General features: G+C 40.9%; 1 protein-coding gene across 1 annotated transcript in view; it reads left to right on the forward strand.

Annotated features, from left to right (window-relative positions):
* The window catches only part of LDLRAP1 (low density lipoprotein receptor adaptor protein 1), a 982,852-nt gene that overhangs the window by 564,678 nt on the left and 399,205 nt on the right, over positions 1 to 18,969 (forward strand). The window contains exon 4 of the mRNA XM_044060079.1: positions 2,436 to 2,550. Within this exon, the coding sequence (XP_043916014.1) occupies positions 2,436 to 2,550 (115 nt within the window). The remainder of the gene's footprint in view (positions 1 to 2,435; positions 2,551 to 18,969) is intronic.

The following is an 18,969-nucleotide window of genomic DNA, read 5'->3' on the forward strand; positions in this document are numbered from 1 at the left end:
CCCTGAGGGAATTTTACAGCTGGGTGGTTAGTGCTGCTCTGTCTTTTATAGGTTCATAGGTTGGTACTGGGTTATCTGCCCAAAGGCATATATTAGCCCAGCCATGTTGTGCGATATTCATCACCCCTTTAGTAGTTCCCTAGACCCTTGTACTAGCAGCTAGTACCCTTGGCCCCTATCTAGTAGTGCTGTTGGTGTGATCCCCGGTGTGAACTTAGTTACCCATCCACTCATCAAGGTTCCTCTTGAAGAGTGATAGTGAGGAACTCTTGTCTTATGTAGATCGGGACCCTGTTCCATAGTAAGGGAAGTGTCTGCGAAGGGAATCTATCCCTCCAGCATGTTATATTCATTGTTATGTTAAGGTTTATATCCCTAGAACGTGTAGCTCGAGTAGATTTGGTTTTGCTAAGATGGAGCATGTTCAATTCTGGATTGGACATGGCTCTGTACATTAGACAGAGATCGCCTCTGAGAAAGCAGTATGCAACAGAGAACAGTCTTAGCTTTTTCAATCGTGCTGCATAGGGCAACTGTTTGAGGCCAGTAATCCTCTTAGTTAGGTACCTCTGTGATCTCTCCAGCTGCTGGAGATGTCTAGCCATGTACATTCCAATTGGTGCATTGTACTCAATAATGGGTCTGATGAGGGAAGAGTAGAGGGGCACCATTACATCCTTAGATCTTGATGTGAACCCTTTCGTGATCAGATGGGTCACATAGAAGGATTTTCTAACCACTTTGGCAACATGGTTATCCAAGGAAAGCTGACTATCTACTTGGGTCCCTAGATCCCTTATTTCTTCGTCATATTTCAGGGGATTACCTCCTGTGTTGTAGTTTGCGGGTACTCTGTTTTTTCCAAAGGGGATTACTATGCATTTTTTTACATTTAACTTGAGACCATGGCTTTGACACCATGCATCAGTCTCATTTAGGCTCTTCTGGAGGATCTCTCGGCCGGAGACTCTATTATAGCACCCAGTTTGCAGTTGTCCGCAAGCTTAGTCAGCCACAGCCCTTCCCTGCTTGCTTGTACTTCTGAGAAGTATACAAACAGGAGGGGCCCCAGAACAGAGCCCTGAGGCACACTACTCGTTACTGGTCTGGATTCGGACATAGATCCCGCTACTCTTACTTTATGGGATCTGTCTGAGAGCCAGTTTGCGATCCATCTTGTGACGTAAGGGTTTATGCCCAGGCTGGTAAGCTTGTCAATAATACCTGAATGGGGAATGGTGTCAAATGCTTTAGCAAGGTCAAGGTAAGCTAAGTGTACCTCCTTTCCCTTATCTATAGCCTGAGTAACTGTCTCAAAGAAATCCACCAGGTTCAGGAGGCATGATCTGCCCTTGACGAAGCCGAACTGTGTGGGGACCAACGACTGGCGGTTCCCAATCTCTCCATTTATGAGTTCCATAATGATTCGCTGCATAGCCTTACAGATAGACTGGTCAGGCTTTTTGGTCGGTAGTTCCCAGGGTCTGTTGTGGCCCCACCCTTGTGTAGCGGGACCACCGTTGCCGTGCGCCATTCTATGGGCACATATCCTGTGGAGAGGCTGAGACTGAACAGGGTATTAAGATGCGGGGTTAATTCCTTTTGGAGCTCGAGTATGACACAGCCTGGGACACCATCTGGTCCCATGGAGGCAGTGTTTTTAGCTTTAGACAGGGCCTTGTTAACCAACGTATCAGTAATAATTGGACTTGCACAATCCCCTGGAATGGTACCCATAGGCCCTGTAGGTGGTGAGGGGGGAGAAATTTTAGATCTGTTGTACTTGAGGGGCAAAAAAAAAAAGAGGACACTAATGGATTGTTTGATATAACATGGGTTTCCTGATATCCAGGTGTGTGGATGTCCACCTCTCCTTTGGGGGATGAAAATCTATGTAAGTTGGACCAAAATTTTGGTCTTCAGTGGCAGAAGTCCTGAGATTTAGTGCTGCTGCAGCAGTGAACACATTTTAACATTAACGGTGCAAAACTGTACCACTTTGTAAACCTGCAGTGCACATGGTGAATGCTGCTTTTATTTAAATAGTAAGTAACAACATCTAAGTAGAAGTCTAACTATAGCAATTATAATCCAGTAATTTCTTAAGGTAGCATGATTGGATGAAAGACTTTGGTTTCCTGAAAGCTGTTGACAATGCATGGACATTTGACAGTGTGTGTGTGAGCAGCAGACTAGGGTGAAACAGTGCATTAAGGAAAAATGGAAGATTAAAACAGGAAGGCAGTATTGAGGAAGGGGCATTTTTTCAGGTACAGTTTAATATTGTGGTTAGATCTGGTTGTTAGTTGTTTAATTCCTATAACCATTAAGCTGTTTCATACCATTTTTCTAGTGATGTCAAAAGATAATGCATTGTTAGAATGTGCATAATCTAGAGTATTGAATTTCTAATTATTTCAATTTGTCTTTGCCAGGATATCTTACTGCACAGCAGATAAGGTGCACGACAAAGTATTTGCCTACATTGTACAGAGTTCCCTCAATGAAACATTGGAGTGCCACGCCTTCTTATGCACAAAAAGGAAAGTGGTGAGTAAGTATTTTAAATCATATATAAAATATACAGACTAAGAAATGCATGTGGAGACTGCTGTTGTCAGTAACTCTAGTTATTGTTTTCCATTCTTGTAGTCTTGGAATTTGGGTAGCCAAAACAAAGGTTTTCTTTGGACATTAGTTTCAGCTATAGTACTGTTTTGGTTCTTTTTTGTGCTATTTACTTGTGTGATGAGAAATAACATAGCTTTCCTCTACTACATTATTCCTGGTGGTAGTGACCTTTAATACTGGCCTTTTAGATGTGTTATTGTACTATGATGATATTTTAAATGTTCACTATAGTGCTCTAGTCTTTCACTGTTTCACTTACTTTACTTCATTTGCTTCTTCCTAGCGATATGAGCTGAGGCATGACTCTAAACGTTGCTTACTTGTGTGAATTGGATTTGTGTGTAAAAGATAAAGCCATATCAACAGGGATGTCTGCAGGATGACAGTGAAACTGTCCAGTCAGCCTTTATTTCCTGTAAATTCTGAAAAACTCTCTCCCCTTGGGGGGGAATAGTTCCTCATAACGTCACTTCAGTCTATTTTTAGGCCAGTTACTAGTGCCTTTAAGGCAGGTTGCTGGCAGAATAAACTTCTGTACCCATTCTGTCACAGAGCACAGTTTCAACAATACCGCTGAATGGTAACTTAAATCTTCATAACGTCCCTTCTTAAGTGACCTTAAGCTAGTGTTTATGGATAGTAATTTTAGCTGTGCCATAGAGTAAGACTTTCCACTGTTAATCGTCTATATTTTTTGTTAAATAGTCTAAGCTGTGGGAAAGGCTTGGTTCACACTGCCTTAAATGACAGCTGCTTACCAAGTCCAATTTCTGTTCATCCCAGAGTGTATATTGCTTTTTTTCCCCATACCTTGCTACTTTTAAAATACTTGGATGTTTCTTTCTTTCACTTTCTTTCTGAGCCATTGCAATGTTTTGTCCTATTTCGTTCTCATAATGTTAACAGTAGATATGTTAACTTTCAATAATTTTTCACTCCTTGCCAAATTACATAATGTCCTGAGTCTCACAGAAGTGAAACTTGGCATGCCAAAACCAAAGCCCAACTGCACAAAACCATAACCTGTGCTTCCTTAGTTACATCCATTAACTTGTAACTCATTCAGAGTTGTGGAAACCTCTGTGTTGGTGGAAGTTAGTACAGTTTTGGGATTCTTTGTGTTGACATGCATGGGATCGTTACTTTCATGTCAGAGTTTTGTAATATTCCTAGTTTCAACATTTATCTTGTCCCAGTTCCACTGAGCAAGGATTTTGGTAACCTTTCTTTCCTTCTGGGAATGTTGGTTTTGTCTTTTGGATCAAATGGTATAGATATTAGTTAATGATTTTTGAAAGTATGCAAGTAGTTTTCACATCTGGGGAAGGGGGAATAGAGAGTGAGTAGAAGCCATGCATCTAACCTGAAACTGAGGTTATCCCAGTTAACCAGAGCTTGTGTTAGCAGCTGTCTGTGGCACAAGTGTTCCTATTAGGAGGGTTAAACTATTATTTGAAGGTGTACATAGTTGTGTGTTTGTATTAAGTTAATAGGATATGAGGTTGTTCTGAGGTGTCTGCTTTTGTTTTAATAAAAAACTCTCAGACAAAAAGTCTTATAAAATGTGACTTGTGTTGATAAGAATAACAAGGGATTAACCTGCCAAAAATTAATGGGTACATGTATCACAAAAACTGGAATTAGAGATTTTAGAAAGCTGCCATATATGATGGGTAGGAATAATGACTTCTTACCATAATGGCAACACTTTGCATATATTTTGGAATGTGAATGGTCTCACAGGTGTAGTCAAAAAGGAAAGAATACTTGTATTAGGAACTGCAGCGTCCAAATAGCAATGCTACAGGAGACGCATTTGGAAAGAAATGAGCATGTGAATTTAATAAAAGATTTCAGGGTGGATATTCTGCAGAATATCTGGGACAGAGAAACAGAGGAATACTTGTATTGATTACTAGAAAAGCTCCAGTAGTGATAGAAGAAAAAAGATAATGGCAGATTTGTAGTAGTAAGGAGCTGCTGGCAAGGGATGAGAATTATACTGGCATACTATATATGCCACCTAAAATTGCTGTTTTTGATTTGAAAAAATTGGGTGAAATCCGCTTTCAGCAGGGAATATTACTTAAAGTGGGGACTGGAATTTTATTTGCAGCAATGATATATATCTGTAGGCCTAGAAAGAGTATAGATTCTGAAGAAATTTGACAATATTTGGTATGAAAGTGAATTCAGTTGCAGGAACTCTGATATTGTTCCCCAAGGTACAATAACTGGGCTAGACTTGATTGAAACTGTATTTCACAGGAAGATGTCCATTTAATTGAGAACAGTGATGCACATTCAATAACTATTTCAGATCATGTACCACTAATTACCAAGATACAAATGCAGGGTAATAAAATAAGGATGAGACACTGGCGCTTCCCCACCCAGACATTTAAGGAGTGGGTAGTAGAAATGATCCAGGAGCTATTAGGGAAGATAGAAAGTGCTCTAGAAGTTATAGCTAGTGAGTGGGATAAAATGAAAGTAAGAGTTTAAAAATAGGGTAGAAGGAAAAGAGATCTGGTTAAGAAATAAGAATTTAGAGGGGCTGATTAAGAATAAATTATTGCAAAAGAGAGAATCTCACAGAACAAGAAGAGGCACAATTGCAGAGTGCTACCATGATAAAGGGAGTACCTGGACAATGTGCATGAGTTTAGAAAGATTGTTAACTCTTTTTCACCGATTCCAGAGCATAAAAACTTTGGCACAACAATTTGGCCTACAAGGTTTGTTCCCAAAGTTAGAGAGCCTACAACAAGAAAAATAACCATAGATCCTGTAGAGGAATTAGATATGCATCAGACATTTTATGAAAAAGTGTATATAGCAGATAAGAGGGGAAATCAAGAAAGGGCACACATGCAAATATTTATTGAAGACTTAAATATGCCGAGATTAGAAGTAGATGATGCTCAACTAGCAGTTAAGATAGGAAGATATGAGCTTAAGAATGGTGATCTATAACCCATAAACAGGAAAGTCTTCAGGAATACATGGTATCCTGGTGGAAGTTTAGAAGTTAGGTGGGAAGAAAGTGGTTAAAATCTGGAAGGTTTGTTTAACAATATTTTAAAAGGAGGACCGGCACCAGCATCCTGGAAAAAAGATCTGGTGGCTTTAATATCTAAAGATCCATCTGATCCAGCTTCCATTTAAATTCTAAACTGTGATTATAAAGTTTGTCTATTATGATTAAATGAATGCCAAAGTTGATGCCAGAATTGACAGATATGGACCAATGTGATTTTGTATAGGGAAGGCAAACATTTTAATAGAATGATGATCCAGGGGAAGCAGAATGTAAGAAAGCACCATTGTTGGTTGGTCTTGATGCAGTAAAAAACCTTTCAACAGAGTAAGAGAGGATTTAGAGTAGGGCAGTAGGTATAATGGAAGCATTTACATTTTCTGATAAAATAGTAAGTTAGAGGGTTATATGAGGGATCATTGATAAAAATCAAAGTGTGGGGGGTCCTGTTTGAGAAGTCTGGACAGAGGAACCAGGCATGAGTGTCCTGTTTCTCTTTGTTTGCATTATGTTTACAACTACTGGCAAAAGAAATAAGGGACTCTCTAATTGGTATGGTGGTCAAGAAAAGTTGGCTTTATTTGCCAATATTTTGTACCAGATAGAACCAGAAAAGGACACCTCAGTGTTGAGACAGCTGGTGTTTTTTTAAGGGATGTAAACTTTAATGAAGGTAAAACAGAGGCTGTAGTTGTAAATTATGCACACACACACACACACACACACACAAATTGGTCCATCAGTACCCAAATTTATGGGGACATGATAAAATCATTTTTAGGAGTGTGGATTAAAGGATTATTTTCTAGCAGCTAAGGATATATGAGAAGAGACTAAAAATATAATAGTGTTATGGATAGCAAGATACAAGCATTGAAAATGTTTGGTCCTTTCAGTTTTATACAGTTCTGGTATACTTTTATCAACCAGAGGAGAGGTTGTGGACAGTAATAGAGTTGAATGATTTTATTTGGGAGTGGAATAGGGCAAGAGTCAAGTGGGGTGGTTGATCCTCCCAACAGAACAGGATGGTTTTGGATTGCCAGATTTGAAGGGATGTCTTGGAGCTACACAGCTGGTGCTGTTATACATAGCACAGCAGGAAGACTGCAGCTCAGAGTGGAGGGGGGATGTTGGTGAGGTGGTGGGGTAATTAAAGTGAGGAGGGAGTGGGATTTTGGACACAGATCTTTAAGGAGAATAACTACATTTCTGCTTAATATTGTAGTCCTGAAGTGGCAGAGGGGTATACTAGGAACAGAGCCAGCATAGGAATGGAGAAATGGGATTCTTGCAATGAGGATGGCTGCAGTTGGGTGTGCAGGGAGTAGACCAGTGGGGAGGCTGGCAGGAGAACCAGGGGTGTTGGGAGCAGATAATTTGAAAGGGAGGGGTAGTGGAGTGTGAGGATGCCAGGAGGACACTTTAATTGCAGGCTGGTGATTGATACTTGAGTGAGGACTAGGGGAAGGAAAGGCTTGGGTTTGAGACCTGCAGTGGTTTTGAGGTTTTTGGTTGAATCTACTGCGGAGGCTGTTGGAAAAGTGACTGTTGGTAAGGCATATGGAGTGTACTGCCTGATAACTGTGCGAGTCAAAGGAGGTTGGAAACGATTGTGAAGAGATTAGATATTCAATTCACAAGGACACAATGGGGGACATGTGGCTCCTGGGTGTGCAACAGTCTAGAAGGTTTGGGATTTTTGCCTAGAAGTGTTTGCTTGGATATTTTTATGCCCTGCACAGACTCCAAGGAATTTTTCCTGTGGTGGATGACAGATGTTAGAGGTATAGTGGGAAGGAGGGAGGTATCTTGGTGCATGTGTTTTGGGAGTGTGGTGGGTTGGCAGACCTTGAAAGTTCACTGCGGATTGCTATGCCAGGAATGCTAGGTGATTGAATAAGTGTAGGTGAGTTGTTTGCTTTTAACTGAGGTAAAGGATCTTAATTGCCTAAAGTTGGTAAGGCCTTGCTAGGTTTAGTTCTGGGAGCTGCCAGAGGAGCAATTGCTGGAGGGTGGAGGTCAAAATCTAAATCAACTGTGCTTCAGGTGGTGAGTGTTGTGGCAGAGATAAATGGGAAGTGCGATCTTTGAAATGGAGTGAGTAAATTGAATGGAGAGAGATGTGAGAACAGTGCATGCATGGGGATGTTTTTGGGGTGGGGTTTAGGAGAAAGAAGGAATTGAATTCATGTAATGTTGCTTGGATTATACATTATAGGATATATAGGTTCATAAGGTTGATAGGTGTGTACTAGGTTAATGGCCCTGGAGCTGTCACAAGCCTAGCCCATAGGATTACCCTGGCATCATGCCACCTAACATGAGTCCCAGTGCCTTTGTTGAGTAGAGCCCCTGGAGTGATCCACGGGGTGAATTTTCTGTTTATCATCCACTCAAGATTTCTCTTGAAGCAGGCCAGTGAGGTGCTCTGACATGTATGGGAAGTCTGTTCCATAGCATAGGCAGCCTCTGGGTTATGAACCTGTCCCTTCAGCATGTTCTGTTGCTTGTGGTAATGAGGTTGAGGTCTCTGGAGCATGCGGTGCAGAAGAATGGGGATTTCTTTAGTTGCAGCATTTCTAACAGAGCTGGGTCAGACATGGCTTTGTAAGTCAAGCAGAGATTTGCCTGTAAGGCAATATGAGACAGAACAGTTCTGAGTCTGTCCATGTAGGACAACTGTTTAAGGCCTATGATAATCTTTGTGAGGTACATGTACGGCCTCTCCAGTTGTTGCAGGTGTCTAGTGAGGTATATGCCAAATGGGGCATTGTACTCCATGATTGGCCTAATGAGGGAAGTGTATTTATTTTTATTTTATTTATTTACCAGGAAATTCCATCTGGATGCAGGTCCTTTTTCAGCGTATGCCCAGGGAGAAAAGCTCCACGTCATGTACATGATAGAGATGCAAAGTTGCAGCAATAGTAAACAACATTACAGGTTGTTGGCTTTAATACAATAACAAGATATTGATTATCAACAGTATAGAGTAGAGGGAGGCAATGACCTCTCTTTCCTGGATGCAAAACCCTTAGTAATGAGATGTGCCACATAGGACTTTCTGACCACAGTGGAAATGTGGTGGTCACAAGAGAGGTTGCTGTCATCCTGTGTTCCCAGATCTCTCATAATGCCTTCTGTGTTCAGTGGACTACCATTGATGCGGTAATTCATGGGAACAGAGTTTTTCCCAAAGGGGATGATGACACATATTTTTTTGGCATTGTGCTTAAGGCCATGGTTTTGACACCAGTCTGTCTCAGTGAGACCTTTCTGCAGGATGTCAACATCATTAGGGGAGTTAATAATAACACCTCCCAACTTGCAATCATCTGCGAACTTTGTCAGCCAATGTCCATTCATGTTGGCCTGGACTTCAGAGAAGTAGATATCAAACAGGCGAGGACCGAACCCTGTGGGACTCCACTCGTGACTGGTCGGCAGTCTGACTTGGAGTCAACTACTTTCACACTGTGGATTCCATCTATGAGCTAGTTTGCAACCCACCTAGCAATATTGGGGGTTGATGCTTAGCTTAGTGAATTGTTCTAAGATTCTTGAGTGGGGAATGGTATCAAAGGCCTTGACCAGATCAAGGTAGGCTGTATGTATGAACCACCTTGCCTTCATCCACAGCTCTGGTGACTGACTCAAAGCAGTCCACCAGGTTGAGCAGGCATGGTCTATCCTTCACAAAACCAAACTGTGTGGGATCCAGAGTTTGGTGATTCCCTATATCCTTGTTTATTAGGTCCATGATGATGTGTTCCATAGCTTTGCATATCGGACTCATCAGGCTAATGGGGTCTGTAGTCTCTCCTCCTTTGTGGATAGGGATGACTGTAGCAGTCCGCCATCAGTAGGGACAAAGCCTGAGGGGAAGCTGTGATTGAACATGGCACACAGGTGTGGTGCCAGGTCACACTGTATTTCATGTAGAACACAACCAGGGATGCTACCAGGTCCCATAGAAGCTGTATTCTTGGCCTTAGACAGTGCTGTTTTAACCTGTGCAGCAGTAGTACTGGGTGCCTGGCAATCTACTGGTATTGTAATTGGTCCCTTGGGGTGAGAGAGGGGTAAGGTTGGCACTGAAACTGTCAGCCAGTATATTGGCAATATCTGTTGGCTCCGTATAGGAGGTACCAGTGTGCAGTAGCTCAGAGCAAATCTGGGTATTGCCGTGGAGATTCTTTACATAACTATAGAAGGCCTTGTGGTTGTCTTTACTATCTGCTGTAATTCTGTTTTCATAGCTAGCTTTAGAGGCTTTGATGGGAGATCTCAACTTTGTTGAGGCTGAAAAGGGAATTTTTCCAGTCTTGGGACTTTACCTTATTCCACATCAGTTTCTTCCTTCTGTTGTAGTTTGTTTATGGCAGGGGACCATCAGATTGGCTTCCTTTTTTTTTGGAGGAGAGCATTTTGATTCTATTGGGTATGGTGAGATCCATGCATTTGTATACGTGTTCGTACAGTGCAATGGTGTATGACTCTACGATCATGCAACTATTCTCCATTTGTATAGGTGCCGTGAAGTTAACTACCTCTGTTTTTAGGAGCCCAAAGTTAGCTTTGGAGAGGTTTTTCATGGTGGTTACCTTTGTGTGTGTGTGTGTGGGGGGGGGGGGGGGGGGGGGGATTTCCAAGGTGATTAGTTTGTGGTCAGATTTAACCAGGGAGAAGTTGACTATATTGGTGTAGAGCAACAGTCACCCATGTTAGTAATGACCAGATCAAGGATGTTGCTACCTCTAGTGGGGGTAAGAATGAGCTGGTCCAGGGCATTGGAATTAATGAATTCCAGGAAATGGACAAGTGTATTGGTACATGAGTAGCTTTCCCAGTTAATGGAGAGAGTTGAAGTCACCCAGTATGAGTGTGTTAGGTTGGATCCTAACATTCTCCAGGGTGCTTAGGAACGTGGAGTGAGTCTTGGGACATGGTTGGGGACCTATAGCGGGCTACGACCTGAGTCGCTGCCTTACCCAGTGTTAGCTGCACCTGAAGTATCTCTGATGCATTATGTTGGCCTACCAGTCTGGAGGTGTGCACATCCTTTATGATTATGGAAACACCACTGCCTTTGGAGCTTCGGTCCAAGTTCTGGGGCCGAAAGGTGTGGAATGAGTTATAGCCTGGTAGTGCAGTGGTGCTTTCTGCTACTTTAAACCAGGTCTCTGTTACAGCACAAATGTCAATGTTCTTAGTTTTAAGGAGTGCTTCGAGCAAATGCATTTTGAGATTTAGACTTCTAGCATTGAGCAGTATGACCCTCAGATTACATTTGTTTGTAGCTGTCACAGTGGTAATTTGGTCTTGGAATACAGCATAAAAAAGCACTATAGAGGTGGCAAGAGCCTTTGCCAGTGTCTGGAAGCCCAGGAGTAACAGATGCAGGGCCATCTCTGCAAACACATCGAAGTCTGTCAATCATGTCATCCCAGGCAGACAGATACTGGATCCCCTTGGAATGACACCAGAAACTTAGCCAATTGTTGAAATCCATCATTTTATGCTTGTACTGTAGTATCATTTTGGATGGTAGGATGCTGCTCAGGGCTAGGGTGATATCCACCTGGGCTACATAATCCGAGAGCTCCTCCATGTCTCTATGTAGTCCATGGAGGTACGTCTAATGTCATTCACACCCACATGTACAATGACAATCATTTGTACCTGTTGTTGAGGAACCTGAGTGCGTGCATTATGTATCGGATCCTAGTACCTGACAGGCAGCTGTTACTTTCTCCTTTTTCAACCTAGTATGTGGAACATCAGTTTGCCTCACTATGGAGTCACCTATGACTAGTGTGTTGGGCATGCTGTTTTGCCTTGGGGGGCTTTGGTTGAGTGGCACACTGTTTAGGAGAGTTGTGTCTCGTGATTAGTGTTGTGTTGTGGTGGTTGAGTGCGCTTCTGCCTTGGAGGCCTCTGCTGTTTGGGTAGATTTTTATTGAGAACTTCCACAAAGGTGGGTGTGTGGTTTGCGTTTATGTGAAGGCAGTGCTAGTGTGTTCTGGAAGGCTGTGTGTTCTATGTGATGTGGTGCAAGTGTTGACCTTCTGCTCTTGACCAGCTCTTCTGGTCTTGGCTGGAGAGTGTGTGGCTTCCAGTTTGGATAATACAAGTACATCTCTCGCAAGTCTGAGTGTTTGGAGGTAAGAGGAGAGGGTTGTCAGTGTACATGAGGCAGTTGATACATTGCCTCAGAATGCCCAATTTCACCAGGTTAATAGGAGAAAGTACAGGGAACTGACCTTTAGACATGCCTGGTGGGGTGGGCATTAATAAGTACTGGAGCGGTTTCCTTGTAGAACGTTTAGTGCTGGTAGTACTTTTGTGAGCTACAATAATTGCTACAAGAAGTCTGGTAAAGTGCTAGACTAATAAGTAGTAAAAGTGCAGGAGAGGAGAGAACTAGCAGATCATAAGGGAAAAATTGAAGAGCAGTCTTTTTGGCACCACTCAGAAGCTTACAAACAGTCCTGGATACAGCAAATATGTACCTGGACTACACTAGTTACAGAAAAGGCGGGAAACAAGTGCAAACAATGGCTTTTAAACCAGAAAGTTGAAAGATGGAAAAACTGCCCAAATGGCCAATAAACTACAGTTTCTGGGCCAGAAAACACTCTTCTTGTGGTAGATAGACTACCTAGTGCTTACCACTCCCAGTGATAAGCTAGAAGGCTTCCCTCCAACACTGACAGGCTTGGGAGGCTCAGAAGCTTGCAAACAGTCATGGATACAGCACATCTGTATCTGGATTAGACTAGTTGCAGGAAAGGCAGGAAGCAGGCTTAGAACTCTTTTTTTTTTTTTTTAATTTAGGTAATGTTTGTAAATGTGAACGAACTTGTTAATGTGGTTTGCTTTCTTTTGTATGTATGTAAATTTGCTTGTGTCACAAGTGATTCAATAAATGTGTGTTTTAAAAAGTGTAGATATTACTGCTATGCGAAAAGGAAGGTGGTGTAGGTATACGCTTCTACTAAATCACAGTTGATTGTGCACTTAAGGAATGAATGTTTAGAGCCTGACATGTCTGACTAACAATGAGAGAGTGAAACAAGTTCTTGCAGTTAAATTCTTTCTTTTGTATTAAATGCACAGTTGATAAAACATGTTTTGGTGTTGCGTTCCACTGGGCACTGCTTGTAGATGATGCAGTAAATGCCTTTGTCGGTTTAGGAGCGACCAGAGCACAAGTCCGAGATCATTATTGAAATGACACTCTCTTCTCCATAGTTTCTTAAAAAGCAACATTTCTAAGTGAATGGATATATCCTGAAAGAAAAGGAATGGCAGTAAAACAAATATGGGCACTGCATGCATTGTGGGAAGAAACCACAGCTGTGAAACTCGTGTCATTATGGCTACTCCTTTGGGGTTGACTCAAAAGTTTGGGTGAAAGAGACATTGGTGCTTGTGCATAAGTTGAGACACTGAAAATATTTTTTCGAATTTTGACTATATTGGTTCTTTAAAGGACAACTGTAGACTAAGCATAGCATTTCCTCCTCCAAACAATGAAGTTCCCTCTACATTCTTTACACACAGCAATGAGGGATTAAGTGCAGTTTAGCAGTTTCTGCCTTTACATACCATTTTATGCTGTTTATCCACATTGTATATCGTGTTGGGGATACATGAAGTGTTGCACTACTTTGCTTTTGTTTTCCTGGCTTCTGAAGCTTTGCCTGTTATCTTTCAGACTTTTGGTATGGAAAAGACCTAGAAGCAAAATGTTTATAGCCTTCCTTTTTCCTTCAACTTAAACCCATAGACAGTGATGAATACCTGATACTGCAGGTGTGTTCACATTTTTTATGCATCAAATCACATGCAAATTTTTGTAGAACACATTTCCTAGAAAACTGAATAAGCTGGCTGTCTTGGTGAGTTAATTTGCAATTGAATTGGCACTTAAGGCATGGAAAAAAATCTGTCACTGACAGTGTGAGATAAATTTCAGCAGCTAAGAAGTCTTTTTGTTACTTATGAAAATTACTATTTCAGCTGTTGTGTGTAGCTGGAACAAGGAAAACAAAACTATCAGACATGTTTGATAGCAGAAGTCCGTCTTGTGGCAGTATCCCATCAGGCTTTCGTTGGGTGGAACAAATTCTGAAACATTTACTAACCACTTACTATAATGCATGAATACTAGAATGACGCACTAAGTTTATACATGTATATTAATGTTAACTACTTAATTGCTCGGTTGTTTTTTAGGTTTCTAATACCATGACTGAAATAGACCCCTTCCCTAAGTCAGGGTATAGTTAAGTTCATGAAATGTGCCGTGCTACATACTAGCAAAAATAAAAATGCTTCAGTCTGTTAGCCAAAAGTGCTCTTCTCAGCACCAGAAATCTGCCAAAAATAGATTCATCATTTAATTCATATGCAGTTACATGTATTTTTCCTCAAAAAAACTTTTTTTTAAGTAATAAATAGTTCAAATGTGATAGTAATGAAATGTAAATAGTTCAAATTTTATTTGTAATTTCTCTTCAGTATTTACAATATATGCAAAGGCCTGAGAACAAAAGATAATGCTACGACTCCATTTCTTCCTTTTTCTTCCTCCGTAGCATCTTTAAACAGAGGCAGAATTCAGTTGATAAAAATCTGAGCTATCATTTTTACCCAGGGCGTATTCGTAAATGGGCTGGAATGAACTCTTGTTTAACTTTGGTCTCTGAGTGTTTCTCTTAAGGAAAGAATTCTCAAAATATGATGTATCATCAAGAAGTGGAAAGTATCTACATTTCATTGCTACTGCAAGAATTGTCCATAAGAGAGGAAATTTTACATTATTCAAATCACCTTCCCCATTTACATTATACAAAATTAAAAACTTGGATAAAGAAAGTATCAGAAAAATAAAGTGTTTGAGAAATCATTTATCTTGGACCAAAACAGGTCCAGGGAAGAACATTCAGAGAATACATGTGACCTGTCAGTTTTACATTCTTGTAAACACCTCCAACAAAATATTTTATTTCCATTGGACTTAGACGTATTCAGATTAAGAAAGGCTCTATGTAAAAATTTCCATGTGGATATAAGCCAATAATGAGACCAAGAAGTACGTCTGTTAATATTTAGTAAAACACTGTATTCCCCAGTAACCCAATAAAGAAGGCAGTCCTCAGAGTGTTGATGTATGATGAATCAATCACAGTATCAAATAGACTCTTCAGTCCAGAATTATAAAATTAGATATTAACAAAAAAAAGTTCCCCATTCTTGGTCTTTCATAAAACAACAACATCTTCAGAACATCAACGCCTGTGGGACTGCCTCTAGCCTCTCTCACAACGGGAATACAGTCTTTTATTTTTTTTTTTTTTTTTTTTTATTTTTACATTTTACTAGTAGACGTTAATATTTCCCTTATTACACTTTCCCCTTACAATTAGTCCCCTGCAATTATTACAAAGGTTAACCTTTCTATCTTGCCAAAGGTACATCTAGTGTATTCACTTTTTTTACAAAACGCAGCCACTCCACAACAACGTTCATTTCTAAGCATCATATTTCTACCTCAGTTTTTTGTTGGTAGTCTTTCTTCACTTGTCGGGAATCTTTCATCCAACAGAATAACATCCAAATCACATTAAGCACACCATTCTAGTCTGTATCCTTCTTTTGGCTTTTCCCAGTTAGGGGTTGCCGCAACGGATCACCAGTCCGCTAATGACTGGCAGTGGATTTTAATGGTGTCGAGTTGCCAGCCCGGCGCCCAACCTTCAAAGAAGGAACATGCGCACGCCTACCTGCATGTCTTTAACGTTTACTAACCCTGGGGAGGGCATGCAGACTCTGCACAGAAGGCACTCCAGCTGAGAATCGAACCGGAGAACCTCTTACTGTGAGGCGACGACGCTAACCGCTGCACCACCGCGGGCAGTGTCTGTATCCTTCTTACGGGGTTAATAATACTGTTCCCATTTACTAATTGACGCTTTTCATTTTTAAATTTAGGAGAACCATTTCTAAATTTAATTTTCTTAATTTTTACTCTTTTCATTTGAATATTTTCTTCCCTCGGTTTGTGTGCAACTAATCCTTGATCCTCAGAATCCATTTTTTTACTGGCTAGAAATTCAAAAAATTTAGTATCCGTTCCTTTTGACCTCACTTCCTGCATGTATACTGTTTCCTTATTTTTTCCCCTGCATATTTTCTTCTGCAGTTTCTTCTTCACCTAGTTCATTCTTTTTCCCCACCAATTTGTTTGGTCTTGACAATCCATTCAAAAGTGTCCCTTTTTAACACAACCTACATTCAGGCACACACCCTTCTTACTGTGCATCCTTTCTGCCCACACTGGTTACATCATAGTTTGTCGGTCATTACTTGAAGTCCCTGCAAAAGAAACATGATTTAGGCTGGCAAGCATATTTTAATGTCCTCTATGACCAGCCACAAAATATAATTTTCACCATGTTTTCACATTTTAAAACTGCTTCCAACCGCCAGCTTCCATTCCATAAGTTTCTTGCATCTCTAGCTTTCACAGTATTGTCAGCAGTTTTGCACAGACCTTATTTTCATTTGGTAAGCTTTTTCCAGTTCATGAATTCTAAACATTTAAGTTACTACTAGAAAACAGATTGTTGCTCCATGGATTAATGTCCTTTTTAACACATTTATTAAAGAAATTTCGCCATCTGTACCATCAATTTCAAGTCACACAGTCTCTATCCCAGTATGTAAAAGAAGTAAGACTGAATTTCTTGTGCTTTAAAACCCAGAGAAGTTACTGAATTGTCCTATACATAATGTATATTAGCATCATTATTGTAGTTATTCTCACAGTTGTCTTATTTTTAAAAAAAGTCTTGCACAGTTTGTTGTTGCTGTCCTTTTTAGCTTGCTGTCACTATTGCCTACGTTTTAGTTAATGTAATATCTGCTGCCACAAAACCAGATGTTTGTTGCCGATTTCATCTTTTACTTTGTCACTACCGCATACATTTTAACTGCTTCATCCTCTACTGCCACATTACCTCGTTCCTCTTTAATATAACTTTTTCAGAAGCGCTGAGTATGGTCATCTGCCATTTCACCCCATGAAACGACAGAGCTATCACCTGAATCAACCTGCTCAATTTTTTTAATAAAACATCTGGAAGTCCTGCTGACTGCAGTTCTGTTATTTGCACCACTTCACTTTCTTCCTTCTCCATGGAGACAGCTAAACACTGTTCATTTGTAACATCTACCACACAGGAGTCTGTTTACATACTTTTTCTCTCCTCCATGCTACTGCTTTCCTTGGGCTTCTCCTTGCTGTAAGAGCACACAGGGGCAGTCTAGCAGCTCCAAGGAGTAGAGGACATTCCCCAAACCCAGTAGTAAAACACCACCTTGGGTCTCCCCTGATAGAAGCCACTAGCCTAGTGGAGCTAATCTGGGTGGTCAACAATGAGTAGTAAATAACATTAAAGTTCCTCAGTCTTGCAGTTGATTCCAGATCTGACCCTGCAGTGATTTCTTTTGCAGATCTTACTGTTGATAAACATTTGATAGGTCCTAAGTACTCTACTTCTGATAAATATGGGGGAAACTTTTGATTTTTGGGAAAAAGTATATTTCTTTCAGTCTTAATTTTAGAATCCTTAATTTCAAGCTTACATGTTGGTTTTTGCTTGTATCCCTTGGCAATATGAAGAACTTTGCAGCTACTTTTCCCTCTTCTGAGGAAAAGTCTGTTATGAGCTCCCTTGTTTGTCTCAAGTCATCATACACTTTAAAGTATGCTTATGATCAGCTGATACCTGTTAGAGTGGTTGCTACTTGGAACTGTTGTGAGAAGGTTTGCGTGGTCACATGCTCAAAATTTACTGAGAAAGTCAAAGCTGAAGTTTTGAATTCTATTAAAGTTGGTTTTTGGACCATCTACTCCTGAGGTCCTAAAAGTGTGATGAGAAAGAGAAACTGATTCACGGTGCTACTTGGATTTTTCAGCCTCCTTTCACCAAATTTGCTGCAGGTTTTGCACCTGCCTTAACACCTTTTTATAAAAATTAAAATAAGTACACTACAAGCTTTTTGTCAAACAGGCTTTCAAATAATGGCAAAGGGTTCTAAAAAAGAAAGGAGGGTCCAACAGAGGCAAGGACAGTGCAAGTCTGACTATTAACCCTCACCTTGACAAGACTTTAAATCCCCCCTTCCAAATATTGCTGTTCCATTTCTCTAATTGGCAACAGAATATCTGATAATAGAAGCCAACTTTTTTTTCCTCTGGCAAACAGGTTTTTATTCAAGAATGTTTCTGGTACACAAAAAGAAGCTTATTGGAGACTGGTCTTAAAGGTTTCATTTCTAAATCGGTTTGTGAATGTCCCAAAGATTAAAATGTTATCCCTTCATGACTTCTTACTATTGATTTCCTTCTTTCAGGTTTTAGTAACGCTAGATTTAAAGTATCTTTATTTCATCCATAAAACCCCAAAATGTCAAATGTTAAGGTTTTCTGTGTCTGGATTAGACCTTGATGTTCATCGTGTTACCCTGCTGCAGTCATCACCCTTGTGTTATCCTGTCGTCAGGCGGTCCCGCAGTCGGCCGGAATTCCAAAGTCTTGGTCCGATGTCTGTTGCTGTCACCTCATCCCTGATGTCAGTGCGCCAGGGGTATATATATTGCAACTGACACCATTTTCTTCAGTCTTTCTTGCCGCGTGGTGCCCGAAGCAGAAGCAGTTCGCAAGTGCAGGTCGGCCGACTCCTGAGATTGTCGAATTTCAGACCGAAGTCTTCTATAAAGCTAAGTACCTCATTGGGGAAACTTTTCTTGCCTCAGACCGATGTCAGAAAAAGTTAACAATTGCATTTCTTGTGGGAAGCAAATACCTCATAAGGATTTTCATTCTTCCATACCTTGCGTAGGCCCTGATCACGACGTCACTTGTCGGTTTTGTGCTAGATTTAATCAGCGTACTATTAAAAGATGATTTGATTTCGCACGACACTATTTTGGTAGAAAATTTAACTACATGCAGTCGGAAAAAACTCAGGGATAAGGACCAACAGCCCAGGCCTAAGCCAGATTCCGAGGCCTCGGTTGATCCGGTCTCCGGTTCTCAGTGAGGCTCCGACGCAGCCCCTGACTACCGCAGATCTGGAACCAGAGACCGCTTCGGATATTTTGACGGAATGTACTAGGCCGACGCAGCCTTTTACTTCAGGCCCTTCCGACGACTTAGCTTCTAAAGACGGTGCTACAGAAACGCCATCGGTTTCTGAAGGCGTTTTCAGACCGACGACTCA

Source organism: Protopterus annectens, chromosome 1.part2, assembly GCF_019279795.1.
Source record: "Protopterus annectens isolate FY-2018-M chromosome 1.part2, PAN1.0, whole genome shotgun sequence".
NCBI classification, from domain to species: Eukaryota; Metazoa; Chordata; order Ceratodontiformes; family Protopteridae; genus Protopterus; species Protopterus annectens.